Source organism: Loxodonta africana, chromosome 12 (assembly GCF_030014295.1).
Source record: "Loxodonta africana isolate mLoxAfr1 chromosome 12, mLoxAfr1.hap2, whole genome shotgun sequence".
Taxonomy (NCBI): Eukaryota; Metazoa; Chordata; class Mammalia; order Proboscidea; family Elephantidae; genus Loxodonta; species Loxodonta africana.
This window is the reverse complement of record NC_087353.1, coordinates 32,365,090-32,383,441: the sequence shown is the minus strand read 5'-3', so window position 1 is coordinate 32,383,441 and position 18,352 is coordinate 32,365,090. Positions and strand designations below refer to the sequence as shown.

The 18,352-nt window shown below is 38.2% G+C and overlaps 1 protein-coding gene across 2 annotated transcripts in view; it reads left to right on the top strand.

Annotated features, from left to right (window-relative positions):
* Positions 1-301: 301 nt before the first annotated feature.
* WDR35 (WD repeat domain 35) overlaps positions 302-18,352 on the top strand; it is a 76,970-nt gene continuing 58,919 nt past the window's right edge. For both annotated transcript variants that reach the window (XM_003411905.4, XM_003411904.4), the window contains exons 1-8: positions 302-430; positions 1,076-1,193; positions 1,995-2,066; positions 3,725-3,817; positions 11,923-12,051; positions 13,690-13,823; positions 14,701-14,866; positions 14,991-15,136. In XM_003411905.4, the coding sequence (XP_003411953.2) occupies positions 407-430; positions 1,076-1,193; positions 1,995-2,066; positions 3,725-3,817; positions 11,923-12,051; positions 13,690-13,823; positions 14,701-14,866; positions 14,991-15,136 (882 nt within the window). In that variant the 5' untranslated portion in view covers positions 302-406. The remainder of the gene's footprint in view (positions 431-1,075; positions 1,194-1,994; positions 2,067-3,724; positions 3,818-11,922; positions 12,052-13,689; positions 13,824-14,700; positions 14,867-14,990; positions 15,137-18,352) is intronic.

The window sequence follows — 18,352 nt, the reverse complement described above, 5'->3', positions numbered from 1 at the left end:
GAAGGTGTGGTGTCTCCTCAGAGCTCGCTGGGGCGGAGGGCAGCTAAGGCGACGAGGCAGGGCAGCTGCCCCAGGAGTGCGCAGCTGGCAGTAGCAGGTCGCCAGTCCAGTCCAGGCGGAATGTAGAATATCCTCGAGAAAAAGTGACCACGCTCAACTACTGGTTCCGTCCCGCAACCCCCAACCCCTACAATTTACCGACGTCTGCGCAGGCGCACGACGCCCAAGTGCCCGGTGCAAGGCCGACACCGGAAGTGTCCCTCGGCGCCCCGGATGCGACCGTGAGGCGGCGGTTGCCAGGGAAACGGGAGCTTGCAAGTGCTGCTTGTACTCTCGTTTGAAGACTTAGAACGAGTTACCTGTCTTAGACCTTGACGACTGGATCCGTTCTCTCGGAGTTCCCAGGATGTTCTTTTACCTGAGTAAGAAAGTAAGTTTTCCAGCGAGCGCCCTTGCTCCCGCTCCATACCTGCATCCTGTGGGCGATTCCCGCATCCTTCTGTAGAAGCTAGGAGTCTTGACCCGGCTTCATCATCCAGCTTCCAGCCTTCCTGTCTGGTTCAGCCTCGGACCTCCTCTTACCGGTATCCTTAACAGAGCCAGAAGCCTTCTCGCAGGACTTCTTTCCCCCACTTCGCTAGGTCGTTGGGCGGTGGGGTGGGGTGGGGGGCGAGCAGCTGTTCTACCTTTCATTCTCCACTTGTTGCTGATCCTGGTGACTTAAATTCGTTGTATTGTCACTGGCCACCGTGATAACAAAAGGGTACCCTAAGTGTTGTGTGTGGAAGGGTAATATGGACTTGCTGTGTGGATTTATACCTCTGTCCTTTCCCCCCCTCCCCTTTGTCTGCCGGGTGACTCCCCCGTTCATCTGTAGTCACTGTTGTCCTGTGTGCACCTCTTTCCCCTTTCCCAAATGGTAGGGGACTATGCCCATTTTCATAACAGCTCATACTTCTGCAGCCTCGTCCATTTTTCTTATTAAGGGGTTTTCTTCAGCGTCCTCTGGCTTATAGATTGACTTTCCAGTCCCTTTGTGCGAAGTTTTGCTAGAGTGGCTGTGGTTGCTTTTCAGATTGCCATTCCCAATAACGTGAAGCTGAAATGTATATCTTGGAACAAGGACCAAGGCTTCATAGCTTGTGGTGGTGAAGATGGATTATTGAAAGTTTTGAAATTAGAGACACAGACAGGTAAATGAATGTAGGCCCAAATGTTTGAGATTGATGGAAAATTGGCTAGTATCATTTGTTCAGTGAGATTTGCTCGTGGTATTTGGTATTAAAAAACCAAAAACCAAACCCATTGCTGTTCAGTCGATTCCGACTCATAGCGACCCTATAGAAACAGAGAAGAACTGCCCCACAGGGTTTCCAAGGAGGGGCTGGTGGATTCGAACTGCCTGCCTTTTGGTTAGCAGCGGTAGCTCTTAACCACTGTGGCAGACAATTCTAATTCTTTAAAAAGAGGGGGAAAAATCCAAACATTTTATAGTGTGCTTCTAGAGTATTTTTGCAACAAAGTTCAGAGAATATTTAATGTAAACATCAGATGGCTTATTTGTTGAAGGGATAAGTAAATGGGTGAATGAATAGGATTCTGCAAAATGCAGTAAAAACTTCTTTCCAAAGTCTTTACTGTTTGATCCCCCTTATTCTTTTACAGTTATCAATCAATATGTCATAAATATTTCTATTTGTGATCATTTAGAGAGTAATAAGCAGCAATAATAATTTTTAATATATTTAATACTCTAAGTAAACAATGTTTTTTTTAAAACATTTTACTTTATTTTACCAGGATAATGTCTTTGTAAGGAGTATATGTTATTGTCCATATTTAAATCATGAGAAAAATAGATCAAAATGAGGCCTACTCCTGAAAAGATCATTCTAATATCTTCCAGGAATAGAAACTCTTAAAAAAAAAAAAAGTCAAAATCTTGTAATCTATCACTTTATTATATTTATTATAGTTTTTTTTTTTTTTTTTAGATGATGCAAGATTGAGAGGTCTTGCAGCCCCTAGTAATCTTTCTATGAATCAGACTCTCGAAGGCCACAGTGGTAAGTCATGCTATATATCTCTATCTATACCTATACCTATATCTGTATCTATACACACACACATATTTCTGATCATGTTTGGATAGTATTATCTCTAGGCATTTAGCATCCATATACTTAATGCAGAAATATCAACATTTTAAATAGTTGCAATATTTAAATCATTTCTGTTGAATCATAATTAATATAACTTAGAGTCATTCATCAACTTTTATATGGTTAAACAATATCCTCAATAAATCTGAAAAAAAGGCTGTTATTTTATATATTCAAAAATAACGTTTCTGTTGTGAATATATAATCCCTTTTTAGAATATACCTATGATTCCAGGTTAAAGGAGACTAAAGAGACATAATAATTGAAAGGACTGTCTGATCTTGGATTGGATCTTGGAATGAGAAAAATAAATAGCTATAAAGGACATTATTAGAACAGCTGATGAAATTTGAATATGGACTGTGGGCTAGATAAAATACTGTTTAAATGTTAAATTTCCTAATTTCTACAGTAGTTATAAAAGAGAAAGTCCTTAGTCATAGAAAATAAATGCTAAAGTATTTAGAGATAAAAAAAATTAGAAGAAATTAATTGTTTGTATAACCCAGAGGTTAAAATATGCTCAAGAGTATGTTATTAATGGAATGGAAAACAAGGTAGAAAAAGAGAGGTTATGAGACATAACCAAAAAACCAGAAAAACTTACCATGGTGTTCTTTGGGAATCCTAATCATTCGGAGTAAGGCAAATGGGTAAATCATGCTCACATTCGTTTCTGTCATCATTTATAAGGCAACTCTTTTAACTGGCCATCATAGGTGCATTTGCTGGCATGAAATAGGGCCAAACATGAAAAATAGTATCATGCATTATCGTATTGTAGAAAATTAGTAATATCAGTAACTACATCTTATGGATATTTTAAAAGTAATGTTGTTAGGTACTGTCAAGTCGATTCCAACTCATAATGACCCCATGTGACAAAGTAGAACTGCCCCATATGGTTTTCTAGGCTGTAATCTTTATAGGAGCAGATTGCCAGGACTTTTTTCCTGTGGAGCCGCAAGGTGGGTTAAAACTGCCGACCTTTTGGTTAGCAGCTGAAATCTTAATCAGTGAGCCACTAAGGAAGATTGGCAAGTTTCACTGCTACCGCCCATCTATCAGTTTGTCATTCTCTGGTGGCATACATGTTGTTATTACGCTGGGAGGCAGACACCATTATTTCAAATACCAGCAGGGTCATCCATGGTAAACAGGTTTCAGCAGGGCTTCTACACTAAGACAGACAAGGATGAAAGGCCTGGCAATTTACTTAAAAAATTAGCCAGTGAGAACCTCATAGATCACAACAGAATATCATCTGACATAGTGCTGGAGGATGAGCCTCCCATGTTGGAAGGTACTCAAAATATACAGTGGTCACAACAGTAGACTTGAGCAAACCAACAATGGCGTAAGACTGGGAAACTTTGTTCTGTCGTACATGCAGTTACCGTGAGATAAGAGTTGACTTGATAGCAACTAACAACAAGAAGTTAAAGAGGAAGTGTACTAATTTTAACATACTTTTGATGCTTATTTACATAAAAATGCATTTGAAAGTTATTATAATGTTTTTATATAATTTAAACAATTATATTGTTTTATAATTTTCTAGGTTCTGTTCAAGTTGTAACATGGAATGAACAATATCAAAAATTGACTACCAGTGATCAAAATGGGCTTATCATTGTATGGATGTTATATAAAGGTATATTAGGAGAGCTTATTTAATCTTTCACAAATTGGAGTTTGGATCACACTATTTCTATGGGGAAATAACGTGCCCTAAGTAGACCCTTGGCTTTTAACCAGCGACAGGAGTTCATTCTAACCTCATAGTGGTAGTGTTTTTGGATTTATTGCTGCTTCCTCTTCTTTTGACTTTATTTCCTCTGAGCTGTGACCCTGTATTAATAAACTGGATGACTGTTGGCTATCCCGAAAATGAACTTAGAATAGTTTCTGTTTGAGATAGTTCCTTTTTTTCCAGGTTTCTAATAAGAATCGTTCCTATGTGTTCAGTAGCTAGAGTTAGCTCAGGAGATAAAAATACAGTTATTAAGAAATCAAAGGCAAGAACTCATTGTCTTTATTGGGCCAGTTAGCTTCCTTTCATGGTTAGGGATTTTATCTCAGCTAAAAAAAAAAAAAATATATATATATATATTTTTTTTATGACTACTGGTTTACTATATGTGCCTTTTGTTCACAAGAGAAGAATGTGAGAGGGATTAACTTTGGTACATCATGATTACCAGAAAACAACTTGTAATACTTATCTCTTGAGGGTTGTAGCTATCATCTTCAAATGTGGAGGGTCCCTTAGTTCATGTGTGCTATTTTGAAAAGTTTCAGGGTATATCATTTAAAAATTCTTCATTAAAAAATATGCTGTAGTGCTTGAATGGCTTAAATTTATAAAGCTTATTGTGCCTTTGTATGTGTGTGTCAAAACTTGTTGCTATTGAGCTGATTCTGACTCATAGTGACCCTATAGGACAGAGTAGAACTGTCCCGTAGGGTTCCCAAGGAGTGACTGGTGGATTCAAACTGCCGACCTTTGGGGTCAAAAGTAAAGCACAGAAGGTTGGAGTAAACTTGGTCTTTTTCTGAGGTAGGTCTTCTTTGGGCCTCGGTCCTAACTCTGTTAATATTCTGCTTTGACTAGCAATTTCAAATTACATGATTAAATGCTTGGCTGCAGGCCAGAGTTCCCTACTCAAGAATGTAGTAAAACCTTGAAAAGACAAAACAAAAAATAGAAAAAAAAGCCTTGCTGTATGACTCAAATTTGGTGAAACTACAAGACAAGTTACATCTTACTCCAACCCTGTGTACAAGAATGTTTTTGTCATCAGCGTTAGTAATGTCACATCACTAATTTTATGTGAACTGTTTAAGAATTTTTTCATATAGCCATAGAGCTTTATCTAATATGCTTATATTTAATATGCTTATAATTAATATTGGAGGGTTTGGGCATGCATATAAAGTTATTGTGGTTATCCTGTCTTTTCTTCTTAGTTATCTGAAATGTGTTGTTCAGGTGGAAAAAGTTAGGCTTTGTACAGAATCAGTTGTTTTGGCCCATAGAAGCAAATGCAATTTTAATTTCCAATTGACAGAAAGAGAGGAGGAAAGCAAGAGAAAGAAACGTGCTAGGCATTTATTGTGTTTTCTGTGACAGTCTTTGAAGCAATCCTTAGTCAAGGTTCAAGTTAATTTTTCATTTTGTTTATGTTGAATTTGAGGTTTTATAATTTCTTGTCCCAGGTTATAGAAAACTTTACAATTATTTGGCCCGCAGTGTATTTTATGGCATGTTTTCAATTCTTTTTTTTTTTTTTTTTTTTACTATTTCTCAAGATCTTATAATAGTGGTCTTATACAATATTTGTCCTTTTGCCTCTGACTAATTTCGCTCAGCATAATGCCTTCCAGGTTCCTCCATGTTATGAAATGTTTCAGAGATTCGTCACTGTTCTTTATCGATGCGTAGTATTCCATTGTGTGAATATACCACAATTTATTTACCCATTCTTCCGTTGATGGACACCTTGGTTGCTTCCAACTTTTTGCTATTGTAAACAGAGCTGCAATAAACATGGGTGTGCATATATCTGTTTGTATGAAGGCTCTTGTATCTCTAGGATATATTCCTAGGAGTGGGATTTCTGGGTTGTATGGTAGTTCTATTTCTAACTGTTTAACGTAACGCCAGATAGATTTCCAAAGGGGTTGTACCATTTTACATTCCCACCAGCAGTGTATGAGAGTTCCAATATCTCCGCAGCCTCTCCAACCTTTATTATTTTGTGTTTTTTGGATTAATGCCAGCCTTGCTGGTGTGAGATGGAATCTCATCGTAGTTTTAATTTGCATTTCTCTAATGGCTAATGATCGAGAGCATTTTCTCATGTATCTGTTGGCTGCCTGAATATCTTCTTTAGAGAAATGTGTGTTCATATCCTTTTCCCACTTCTTGATTGGGTTGTTTGTCTTTTTGTGGTTGAGTTTTGACAGAATCATGTAGATTTTAGAGATCAGGCGCTGGTCGGAGATGTCCTAGCTGAAAATTCTTTCCCAATCTGTAGGTAGTCTTTTTACTCTTTTGGTGAAGTCTTTAGATGAGCATAGGTGTTTGATTTTTAGGAGCTCCCAGTTATCGGGTTTCTCTTCATCATTTTTGGTAATGTTTTGTATTCTGTTTATACCTTGTATTAGGGCTCCTAGGGTTGTCCCAATTTTTTCTTCCATGATCTTTATCGTTTTAGTCTTTATGTTTAGGTCTTTGATCCACTTGGAGTTAGTTTTTGTGCATGGTGTGAGGTATGGGTCCTGTTTCATTTTTTTGCAAATGGATATCCAGTTATGCCAGCACCATTTGTTAAAAAGGCTATCTTTTCCCCAGTTAATTGACACTGGTCCTTTGTCAAATATCAGCTGCTCATACGTGGATGGATCTATGTCTGGGTTCTCAATTCTGTTCCATTGGTCTATGTGTCTGTTGTTGTACCAATACCAGGCTGTTTTGACTACTGTGGCTGTATAATAGGTTCTGAAGTCAGGTAAGGTGAGGCCTCCCACTTTCTTCTTCTTTTTCAGTAGTGCTTTGCTTATCCGGGGCTTCTTTCCCTTCCATATGAAATTGCTGATTTGTTTCTCTATCCCCTTAAAATATGACATCGGAATTTGGATCGGAAGTGCGTTAAATGTATAGATGGCTTTTGGTAGAATAGACATTTTTACTATGTTAAGTCTTCCTATCCATGAGCAAGGTATGTTTTTCCACTTAAGTATGTCCTTTTGAATTTCTTGTAGTAGAGCTTTGTAGTTCTCTTTGTATAGGTCTTTTACATCCTTGGTAAGATTTATTCCTAAGTATCTTATCTTCTTGGGGGCTACTGTGAATGGTATTGATTTGGTTATTTCCTCTTCGGTGTTCTTTTTGTTGATGTAGAGGAATCCAAGTGATTTTTGTATGTTTATTTTATAACCTGAGACTCTGCCAAACTCTTCTATTAGTTTCAGTAGTTTTCTGGAGGATTCCTTAGGGTTTTCTGTGTATATAATCATGTCATCTGCAAATAGTGATAACTTTACTTCTTCCTTGCCAATCCGGATACCTTTTATTTCTTTGTCTAGCCTGATTGCCCTGGCTAAGACTTCCAACACAATGTTGAATAAGAGCGGTGATAAAGGGCATCCTTGTCTGGTTCCCGTTCTCAAGGGAAATGCTTTCAGGTTCTCTCCATTTAGAGTGATATTGGCTGTTGGCTTTGCATAGATGCCCTTTATTATGTTGAGGAATTTTCCTTCAATTCCTATTTTGGTAAGAGTTTTTATCATGAATGGGTGTTGGACTTTGTCAAATGCCTTTTCTGCATCAATTGATAAGATCATGTGGTTTTTGTCTTTTGTTTTATTTATGTGATGGATTACATTAATGGTTTTTCTGATATTAAACCAGCCTTGCATACCTGGTATAAATCCCACTTGATCAGGGTGAATTATTTTTTTGATGTGTCGTTGGATTCTATTGGCTAGAATTTTGTTGAGGATTTTTGCATCAATGTTCATGAGGGATATAGGTCTATAATTTTCTTTTTTTGTAATGTCTTTACCTGGTTTTGGTATCAGGGAGATGGTGGCTTCATAGAATGAGTTGGGTAGTATTCCGTCATTTTCTATGCTTTGGAATACCTTTAGTAGTAGTGGTGTTAACTCTTCTCTGAAAATTTGGTAGAACTCTGCAGTGAAGCCGTCCGGGCCAGGACTTTTTTTTGTTGGGAGTTTTTTGATTACCGTTTCAATCTCTTTTTTTGTTATGGGTCTATTTAGTTGTTCTACTTCTGAATGTGTTAGTTTAGGTAGGTAGTGTTTTTCCAGGAATTCATCCATTTCTTCTAGGTTTTCAAATTTGTTAGAGTACAATTTTTCATAATAATCTGAAATGATTCTTTTAATTTCATTTGGTTCTGTTGTGATGTGGTCCTTCTCATTTCTTATTCGGGTTATTTGTTTCCTTTCCTGTATTTCTTTAGTCAGTCTAGCCAATGGTTTATCAATTCTGTTAATTTTTTCAAAGAACCAGCTTTTGGCTTTGTTAATTCTTTCGATTGTTTTTCTGTTCTCTAATTCATTTAGTTCAGCTCTAATTTTTATTATTTGTTTTCTTCTGGTGCCTGATGGATTCTTTTGTTGCTCACTTTCTATTTGTTCAAGTTGTAGGGACAGTTCTCTGCTTTTGGCTCTTTCTTCTTTTTGTATGTGTGCATTTATTGATATAAATTGGCCTCTGAGCACTGCTTTTGCTGTGTCCCAGAGGTTTTGATAGGAAGTATTTTCATTCTCGTTGCTTTCTATGAATTTCCTTATTCCCTCCTTGATGTCTTCTATAACCCAGTCTTTTTTCAGGAGGGTATTGTTCATTTTCCAAGTATTTGATTTCTTTTCCCTCGTTTTTCTGTTATTGATCTCTAGTTTTATTGCCTTGTGGTCTGAGAAGATGCTTTGTAATATTTCGATGTTTTGGACTCTGCAAAGGTTTGTTTTATGACCTAATATGTGGTCTATTCTAGAGAATGTTCCATGTGCGCTAGAAAAAAAAGTATATTTTGCAGCAGTTGGGTGGAGAGTTCTGTATAAGTCAATGAGGTCAAGTTGGTTGATTGTTGTAATTAGATCTTCCGTGTCTCTGTTAAGCTTCTTACTGGATGTCCTGTCCTTCTCCGAAAGTGGTGTGTTGAAGTCTCCTACTATAATTGTGGAGGTATCTATCTCGCTTTTCAGTTCTGTTAAAATTTGATTTATGTATCTTGCAGCCCTGTCATTGGGTGCGTAAATATTTAATATGGTTATGTCTTCCTGATCAATTGTCCCTTTTATCATTATATAGTGTCCTTCTTTATCCTTTGTGGTGGATTTAAGTCTAAAGTCTATTTTGTCAGAAATTAATATTGCTACTCCTCTTCTTTTTTGCTTATTGTTTGCTTGATATACTTTTTTCCATCCTTTGAGTTTTAGTTTGTTTGTGTCTTTAAGTCTAAGGTGTGTCTCTTGTAGGCAGCATATAGATGGATCGTGTTTCTTTATCCAGTCTGTGACTCTCTGTCTCTTTATTGGTGCATTTAGTCCATTTACATTCAGGGTAATTATAGATAAATAAGTTTTTAGTGCTGTCATTTTGGTGCCTTTTTATGTGTGTTGTTGACAATTTCATTTTTCCACATACTTTTTTGTGCTGAGACGTTTTTCTTAGTAAATTGTGAGATCCTCATTTTCATAGTGTTTGACTTTATGTTAGTTGAGTCGTTACGTTTTTCTTGGTTTTTGTCTTGAGTTATAGAGTTGTTATACCTTTTTGTGGTTACCTCATTATATACCCCTATTTTTCTAAGTAAAAACCTAACTTGTATTGTTCTATATCGCCTTGTATCACTCTCCATATGGCAGTTCAATGCCTCCTGTATTTAGTCCCTCTTTTTGATTATTGTGATCTTTTACCTATTGACTGCCATGATTCCCTGTTATGTGTATTTTTTTTTTTAATTAATCTTAATTTGTTTGTTTTTGTGATTTCCCTATTTGAGTTGATATCAGGACGTTCTGTTTTGTGACCTTGTGTTGTGCTGATATCTGATATTATTGGTTCTGTGACCAAACAATGTCCTTTAGTATTTCTTGTAGCTTTGGTTTGGTTTTTGCAAATTCTCTAAACTTGTGTTTGTCTGTAAATATCTTAATTTCGCCTTCATATTTCAGAGAGAGTTTTGCTGGATATATGATCCTTGGTTGGCAGTTTTTCTCCTTCAGTGTTCTGTATATGTCGTCCCATTCCCTTCTTGCCTGCATGGTTTCTGCTGAGTAGTCAGAACGTATTCTTATTGATTCTCGCTTGAAGGAAACCTTTCTTTTCTCCCTGGCTGCTTTTAAAATTTTCTGTTTATCTTTGGTTTTGGTGAGTTTGATGATAATATGTCTTGGTGTTTTTCTTTTTGTATCAATCTTAAATGGGGTTCGATGAGCATCTTGGATAGATATCCTTTCATCTTTCATGATGTCAGGGAAGTTTTCTGTCAGGAGTTCTTCAACTATTTTCTCTGTGTTTTCTGTCCCCCCTCCCTGTTCTGGGACTCCAGTCACCCGCAGGTTATCCTTCTTGATAGAGTCCCACATAATTCTTAGGGTTTCTTCATTTTTTTTAATTCTTTTATCTGATTTTTTTTCAGCTATGTTGGTGTTGATTCCCTGGTCCTCCAGATGTCCCAGTCTGCATTCTAATTGCTCGAGTCTGCTCCTCTGACTTCCTAGTGTGTTGTCTAATTCTGTAATTTTATTGTTAATCTTTTGGATTTCTACATGTTGTCTCTCTATGGATTCTTGCAACTTATTAATTTTTCCAGTATGTTCTTGAATAATCTTTTTGAGTTCTTCAACAGTTTTATCAGTGTGTTCCTTGGCTTTTTCTGCAGATATCCTAATTTCATTTGTGATATCATTAAGCATTCTGTAAATTAGTTTTTTATATTCTGTATCTGATAATTCCAAGATTGTATCTTCATTTGGGAAAGATTTTGATTCTTTTGTTTGGGGGGTTGGAGAAGCTGTCACGGTCTGCTTCTTTAAGTGGTTTGATATGGATTGTTGTCTCCGAGCCATCACTGGGAAACTAGTTTTTCCAGAAAATCCGCTAAAAAAAAACTGCAGTCAGATCCCTATCAGAGTTCTCCCTCTGGCTCAGGCTATTCAGATGTTAATGAAGCCGCCTGGGGAGGGTGGGGGAGGGAACAGAGAGATAGGAGAGTAGCACCTCAGAATATAGCCAGAGTTGCTTGTCTTGCTTGGAATGACTATTATATCTGAGATTCCCGCGGGCGCGTCTCCTATGTGTGCTGGCTGTGTGGAGATTGCCCCCAGGGGGTCTGGCCCGCTGGAGTCACGGTCAGATCCTCCGCTTCCAGCCCCACGCCCAGCGTCAAGGCTCCCCTACTGGGACGGTGCACTCTCAACTCCAAAATCAGTCGCTGCCTACCGGGGACTTCTCGTCCCTCCAGCCGCGTGGCCGTGCCGCCCCCGTGAACCAGGTGGGCCCCCTCCCGGGGTTAGTTCAGATGGGTGGAGTAGCTCCCCGTGCTTGTGCCGCGACCGAGTGTCCCGGCTGGAATGCTGTTCTCCCCACTCCAATACCAGTTGCTGCCTCCCGGGGACTTCTCCTACCGGCTGCGTCCCACGCCGCCCGCGAGACCCGGCTGGTCCCCTTCCCGGGGTTAGTTCAGGGGGTGGAGCAACTCTCCGTGTTTATGGCGTACCTGCGTGTAGTCCAAATCCCTGCTGGACGGTTCCCCGGCTCGGATGCTGCTCTTTCTGCTCCAAGATCAGTCACTGCCTCCGGGGGACTTCTCCTACTGGCTGCGTCCCATGCCGCCCGTGGAACCAGCTGGTCCCCCTCCCGGGGTTAGTTCAGGGGGGTGGAGCAGGTCTCTGTGCTTGTGCCGTACCTGACTGGTACGCTGGCTCCAGGCTCTGGAAACTATCGCTGCCTCCCCGTATTAGTTCGTTCTCCGTCTCTAAATCTGTGTTTGTTGTTCAGGGTTCGTAGATTGTTATGTATGTGATCGATTCACTTGTTTTTCCGTGTTTTTGTTGTAAGAGGGATCCGAGGTAACGTCTGCCTAGTCCGCCATCTTGGCTCCGCCCCTCGCATGTTTTCAATTCTTAAAAAATGTTTTCAACTCTTAAGTACCATTTAATGGATGTAATGTAAAAACTTTGACTTACAACTCTTTTGTGTGTGTGTGTATGTGTAAACAGGCTCTTGGTATGAGGAAATGATCAACAATAGAAATAAATCAGTGGTTCGCAGTATGAGCTGGAATGCTGACGGACAAAAGATCTGCATCGTATATGAAGATGGGGCTGTGATTGTTGGTTCGGTGGATGGTAAGCATTGACTGGACATTAAGATCAGGATTTAGCTGTTATTTTTTATCTTTAGACATTTAAGTTAATTATTATATGTTAGTATACTGATAAAAAAATTAAAAAAAAAGTTGATTTCCATTTTGATGCCATTCGAGAACTACCTTTTAGTTCTTAGCCATTTGTTTTTAAGTATATTTAAGAAAAGTATCTATTCTTTTTTTATTTCCTACATGGTACTTAAAAAAGTTGAATTAATTTTTCACGATTATTTTAAATATGTCTATGTAATTATATAACTTATCTTTATGATTGTTAGACTGTATAAAAATGTAGACTTTGGATGGTGGTGCCTTTCACTGAAATTGAAAAGCATGGGAGAAACACTGGTTTTGAGGGAAGATTTTGTTTTTGAATATGTTGATTTTTGTCATGCCTGAGGACAGCCGAGTAAATATGCCCAGTCCATAGTTAGATATATAAATTTTCAGCTCAGAAATATCAGGACTGAAGGAATAATTTTGGGAATCACTAGTATAAAGATGTTAATTGAAACCATTGGAATAGATGGAAAAACCAAAGGACAATTTGTGGTATAAGAACCAGCAACATTTAAAGAATGGGCAGAAGAAAAGAATTTCATAAAGGATGCTGAAAAATACCAGTCTCGGAGATAAAGGGGTACGTGGACTCATGGAAGGCAACAGAGTAGCAAGAAGGAAGGGGTGCAAGAGGAAAAAAACAAAAAACAACGGAGAAGCATCCGTTGGATTTAACAACAGGCATTAGAAACCTATATGAAAGCAATTTTATCCAGGTTGGGATGAGTGAGGGTTGAGTAGGAGGTTAGGAAGTAGAGGCTGCAGGTGTAGATAACTCTTCCAAGAAGTTTGGTTGAAAAAGGAATGGTAGAGATGGGTGGTAACCAGTAGCACAATTTAGGGTTGTGGGAAGTATTTTTTGTGTTTGTTTGTTTTTTAGTTGAGGTGGTGGTTTTGAAGAGGAATAGACCTGAGTATGCTTAAATGCTGATAAGAAGGGCCCAGGAGAGAACGTTTAAAGCAAAAGAGAGAAGGGGAGTAATCAATTAAAGGAGATCTTTGCAAAGCTAGGAAGGGGTAGAATCAGAGACTATGTGGAAGGATTAGCCTTCGAGGGAGTCAAGGTAGGGGGATACCTCTTCCTTTTTATCAGGAGGCAAAGAAGAGAGGATAAGTGTGAACTCAGTGATGTTCTGAATGTTTGAAGCTGGAATAAGGAATTTCGTTTTTGAAAGCTTTTGTTTTCTTTCTAAAGTAGGGCTCCCCTGGTGGCGTAGTGGTTACGTGCTATGGCTGCTAACCAAAGGGCTCGCAGTTTGAATCTGCCAAGTGCTCCTTGGAAACTCTATGGGGCAATTCTACTCTGTCCTGTAGGGTCGCTATGAGTCGGAACCGACTCTACTTGACGGCACTGGGTTTGGTTTTCTTTTGGTTACCAGGGCTCCATTTGGCACATAGTAGGAGGTTAATAAATATTTATTGACTAAATAAATTGAATGAATACATGAGTTCTGTGAACAATACAAGAACTGTTTAGGGAGACAAAGACTTTGAGATCAATGTTGGAAGATCATGACCTTGAAATTTAAAAATAATTGTGCTATATGTTTTGCTTTAGGGAATCGTATTTGGGGAAAAGACTTGAAGGGTATACAGCTATGTCATGTAGCATGGTCTGCAGACAGTAAAGTCTTACTATTTGGAATGGCCAATGGGGAAATACACATTTATGATAATCAAGGGAATTTTATGGTAAGTATATTATGCTCATATATCCATTAGTTTTATATATACAATTTTGTATCATGATTTTATATATTATTCATATGTGCATACACAATTATTTATTATGATGATTTGTGAAATTAAGCAAGTCTTTAATTCAGGGTTTTTTTCCCCAATGGTCTAATACTTTTTTTTATTAAAAAAAAAAAACTTCTTGGGTGATTCAAGGTAAATTAACGCAACACGTTAAGAGTATAGCTTTTAGTTCAGATTTTCTGGTAGCTGTGAAGGACATGATTTCAGTGTATTGAAGCAGAAGGTTAATGAGTAGGATGATGTGAAGTTTAATTTTTGCAAGTGTTTTTCATACCCAAAGCTAAAGTTTACATGCAGATATAAAAGACAATTTTGTAGCGAGAATGTAAAAAGAATGGGAGATTTAAACAGTAGGGGAGAAAAACGCAGACCTGGAAAGAAGGCCAAATAGTATAGGCTCTGGTAGTATAATCTCAAGAAAAATTCTGGCTTTTCAAGATTTCACTGTGATAGATCTCTGATCTTACTCATGGGCAGTTTTGTTTTTAGTGAGGGCTAAGACATTACATCGATCTACTCATTGGTGGGAGTAGTAATAGCTAACCTCTATGATAGTTGGCTATTTTCACAATACTTTCATGTACTTCATCTCATTTGAGACTCAAAAATTCTGTAAGTTTTTCTTTAATTTTCATTTGACAAATGGAGAAAACTGAGACTCAGGTGAAGTCATTTGTCTAGGTCCAGTAAACCAGAAAGTGATGGAAGCCAGATTTAAAAATTCTATTTTCAGTAGTCTTTCTGCAATACTCTATTCATAGTGATCTGTTTTAAAATGTAATATATTAACCTAGCCAATTTTATTTAGATGAAAATGAAACTGAGCTGTTTGGTGAATGTCACTGGAGCAATCAGCATTGCTGGAATACATTGGTACCATGGCACAGAAGGCTACATGGAGCCAGATTGTCCTTGTCTTGCTATTTGTTTTGATAATGGAAGATGCCAAATAATGAGACATGAGAATGACCCAAGTAGGTAATTTTTTTTTTTGATATGGAGAATTAAGAATAAGTTTAAGAATTATTCTTAAGGTTTTAAAGTTCTCTAAGCTAAGTGTTTTACCAACAGTTAGGTAATTTTTTTCTTTTTGACTAGATCCTGTTTTAATTGATACTGGCATGTATGTAGTAAGTATCCAGTGGAACCACGTTGGCACTGTGTTAGCTGTGGCAGGATCCCAGAAGGCAGTCGCTCAGGATAAAGATGTGAACACTGTGCAATTTTACACTCCATTTGGTGAGGTAAAAGTATTGAAGATTTTATCTTCTTTCTTTCCATTTAAATGGGCAGTGAACCTGGTAGGGGAAAAAAGAGTGGAAGAAAAGGTAAATACTTTTCATATTTTTCTTTTAGGGATATCGTGAGTACAAATGATGCGCTCTTAGGTGTAGGTCTTTGATTAATGTCTTCATATTACAGGTCTTCACATTTGCATTTTATCATGGAATTTATTTTATAATCTCACCATTTGGAAAATTTCTTCGGCATAAGAAATCACTATGGAGTTAGAATATTTTCTCTGGGATCTTAAATCTCTTCACAGACTGCTTTTGGGTAGTTTTTAGTGTAACTTAGTTTTCATATTAATTTTCCTGATTTTAAATGTGATATTTTAAATGTGCTTAGATATTAAGCATATGTATCTGTCTGTCCCTAACTCAGCTTCTAATGTTGTGAAATAATCAATTATTTTAAGAAAACCTGTCTTAATAATTAATCTTATATTATACTGTATTAAAATATATTTAGTTCCATAAATGCATGTATTATCTTTTTCAATGCTATTATTAATGAATTTAATTTCTAAAGAGAATTTCTTTGAAATAGCATTGGAAAATATCAAGTAGGAGAAGTAATAAATGGTGAATGTTAAAAGATTTAGAAAATTAGAACTTAATAACTAGACTATTTTTACCTATTTTATTTTCTGGCTCTAGACTGTGTTCAGTTCCTTTTAGATATTCTGTGAGTTTTTGTACATTCACCGCAGACTACAATAATATGTATTTTTAGCTGTACAAAAGCCTTTCCTAGTTATTTTGTTATTATGCTTAATGTTTTCTTCCCGGAGTGGAGCATAATTTCCATAAGGGTAAGAAATGGTGTCATCTGATGTTTTTGTCTTAGTATCTAGTGCTGCTATAACAGAAATACCGAAAGTGGATGGCTTTAACAAACAAAAATTTATTTTCTCACAGTTGAGGAGGCTAGAAGTCTAAATTCATGGTATCTGCTCTCAGGGAAGGCTTTCTTTTCTCTGTCAGCTCTGGAGGAAGGTCTCTGTTTCTTCTGAGCTTCTGCTCCTAGACAGTCTGCATGTGGCTTGGCATCTTTCTTCTGCCATCTCTGCTTTTCTCACTTGCTTCTTTAATCTCTTCTATCTCAAAAGAGATTAACTCAAGGTACACCCTATACTTTCTTATTAACATAACAAACACAACCCATTCCACAAGTATAGAGGCTAGAATTTACAATAGAAGTTTTTTTGTGACACAATTCAATCCATAACATTTCACCCTTTGGCCCCTCAAAATTCATGTCCTTGCCACGTGCAAAACATGTTCATCCCATCACATCATCCCAAAAGTCTTAAATCAACTCCAAGTTCAAAATTTCATCTTCTGAATCATCTAAAATCAAATATCAGTGAGACTTTAGGTGTATCAAAATTCGTCTTCATCTGTGAACCTGTGAAATCTAGAATACAAGTTATCTGCTTCCAAATTACAATGGTAGAATGGGCACAGAATAGACATTTCCATTACAAATGGGAGAAACTGGAGGAAAAGAAAGGAGAACAGGCACCAGGCAACTTCAAAACCCAGCAGAACAAATTACATCAGCTCTCAAGTCTTGAAAATAATCCTGTCTTTTCTGAGACCATCTGGGCAATGCCTGGCCCTGCAGACTGTAGGCGTTAGCCACACCTTCTGGATTCTGGGTGGAGGCCCATTGGCCCTGGGCTTCAGCTCTACCTTCCAGGCTCACTGGATGGCAACTCTGTTCCCTCAGCTTTGGGAGGCCCCATTCTCCCAGTCCATCTGAGTGGCAACCCCATCCCCTTGGCCCCGGCAGTCCCCATTCTTCTACCCCCTGGGCATGGCATTCCCACTCACTCGGCTTTGGGTGGTGGTTCTATCCTTGTGGCACACCTCAGCTGAAGCCTCTCACTCTGGAACCAAGTTGGCAAAGATCTGACTCTTTGAAACCAGAAGTCCATGGCCCCACCCTTTGAAACTGAGAAGGCCCTATTCCTGTCCTCGTTCCAACAGTTCTGCAGAACTCTGAGCTGCTCCAGAGATGGTCCTTTTCATTTCTTGAAGGACAACAGAAGTAGCACCTTTGACATGTTTCCTGCCTGTAGAATTCCAAGAGGCAGACAGCGCTATTTCATTCTTTCTCAGTCCTCTTCAGTCTCAACGGATGGGTTTTCTGCTTCGGTAGTTGGTTAGATCCATCAGTCACTCTTTAACAAAAGTTTGTGTAGCCATGTCCTTCATGAACATTCTAGGCCAAATATTTAAGTCTGTTTTTCATTTTACATAGTTCATTTTTAAGTCTGTCTCTTTCCTATTAGTGGCAAGGAGAAACCTTATGTTCCATTTAAGATCTTGCTTAAAAATCTCCCCAGCCAGATATCCAAATTCATCACTTACAGGTTTTACCTCCCACAAAGCATTTGAACATAATTCAGACAAGTTCTTTGCCACTACATAAAAAGTATTGCCCTTCCTCCATTGTGCAATCTTATGTTCATCATTTTCTCTTAAAGCTCCCAGAAGCGTGTTTAACATCCACATATCTAGCAACATTCTATTGCTGGTGCCATATATATTCTCTGAGACTGTACAGACTTTCTCTAAGGCTCTCCTCACTTCCTTCTGAGCCCTTACCAAAACTGCCTTTGACATCCATAATTCTACCAACAGTCTGTTCAAGGCAATCTAGGCTTTTACTATTAGGCACCTTAAAACTCTTCCAGCCTCTACCTGTTACACAATTCAAAAACCACTTCCACATTGTAGGTATCTGTTAGAGCAGCACCGTACTTTTGGTACCAAATTCTGTCCAGTTATCTAGTGCTGCTATAACAGAAGTACCACAAGTGGATGGCTTTAACAAACAAATTTATTTTCTCACATTCTAGGAGACTAGAAGTCTGAATTCAGGGTGCTGTTTCTAGGGAAAGGCTTCCTCTGTCTGTCAGCTTTAGAGGAAGGGCCCTGTCTCTTCTGAGCTTCTGCTCCTGGGCAATCTTCATGTGGCTGGGCATCAGTCTCCCCCCATCTCTGCTTCTCTCACTTGCTCATTTAATCTTTTCTATATTTCAAAAGAGATTGACTCAAAATATACCCCACACTAATCCATCTCATTAACGCAACAAAAACAACCCATTCCCAAATGGGATTATAACCACAGATGTAGAGGCTAAGATTTACAACACATATTTTTGGGGG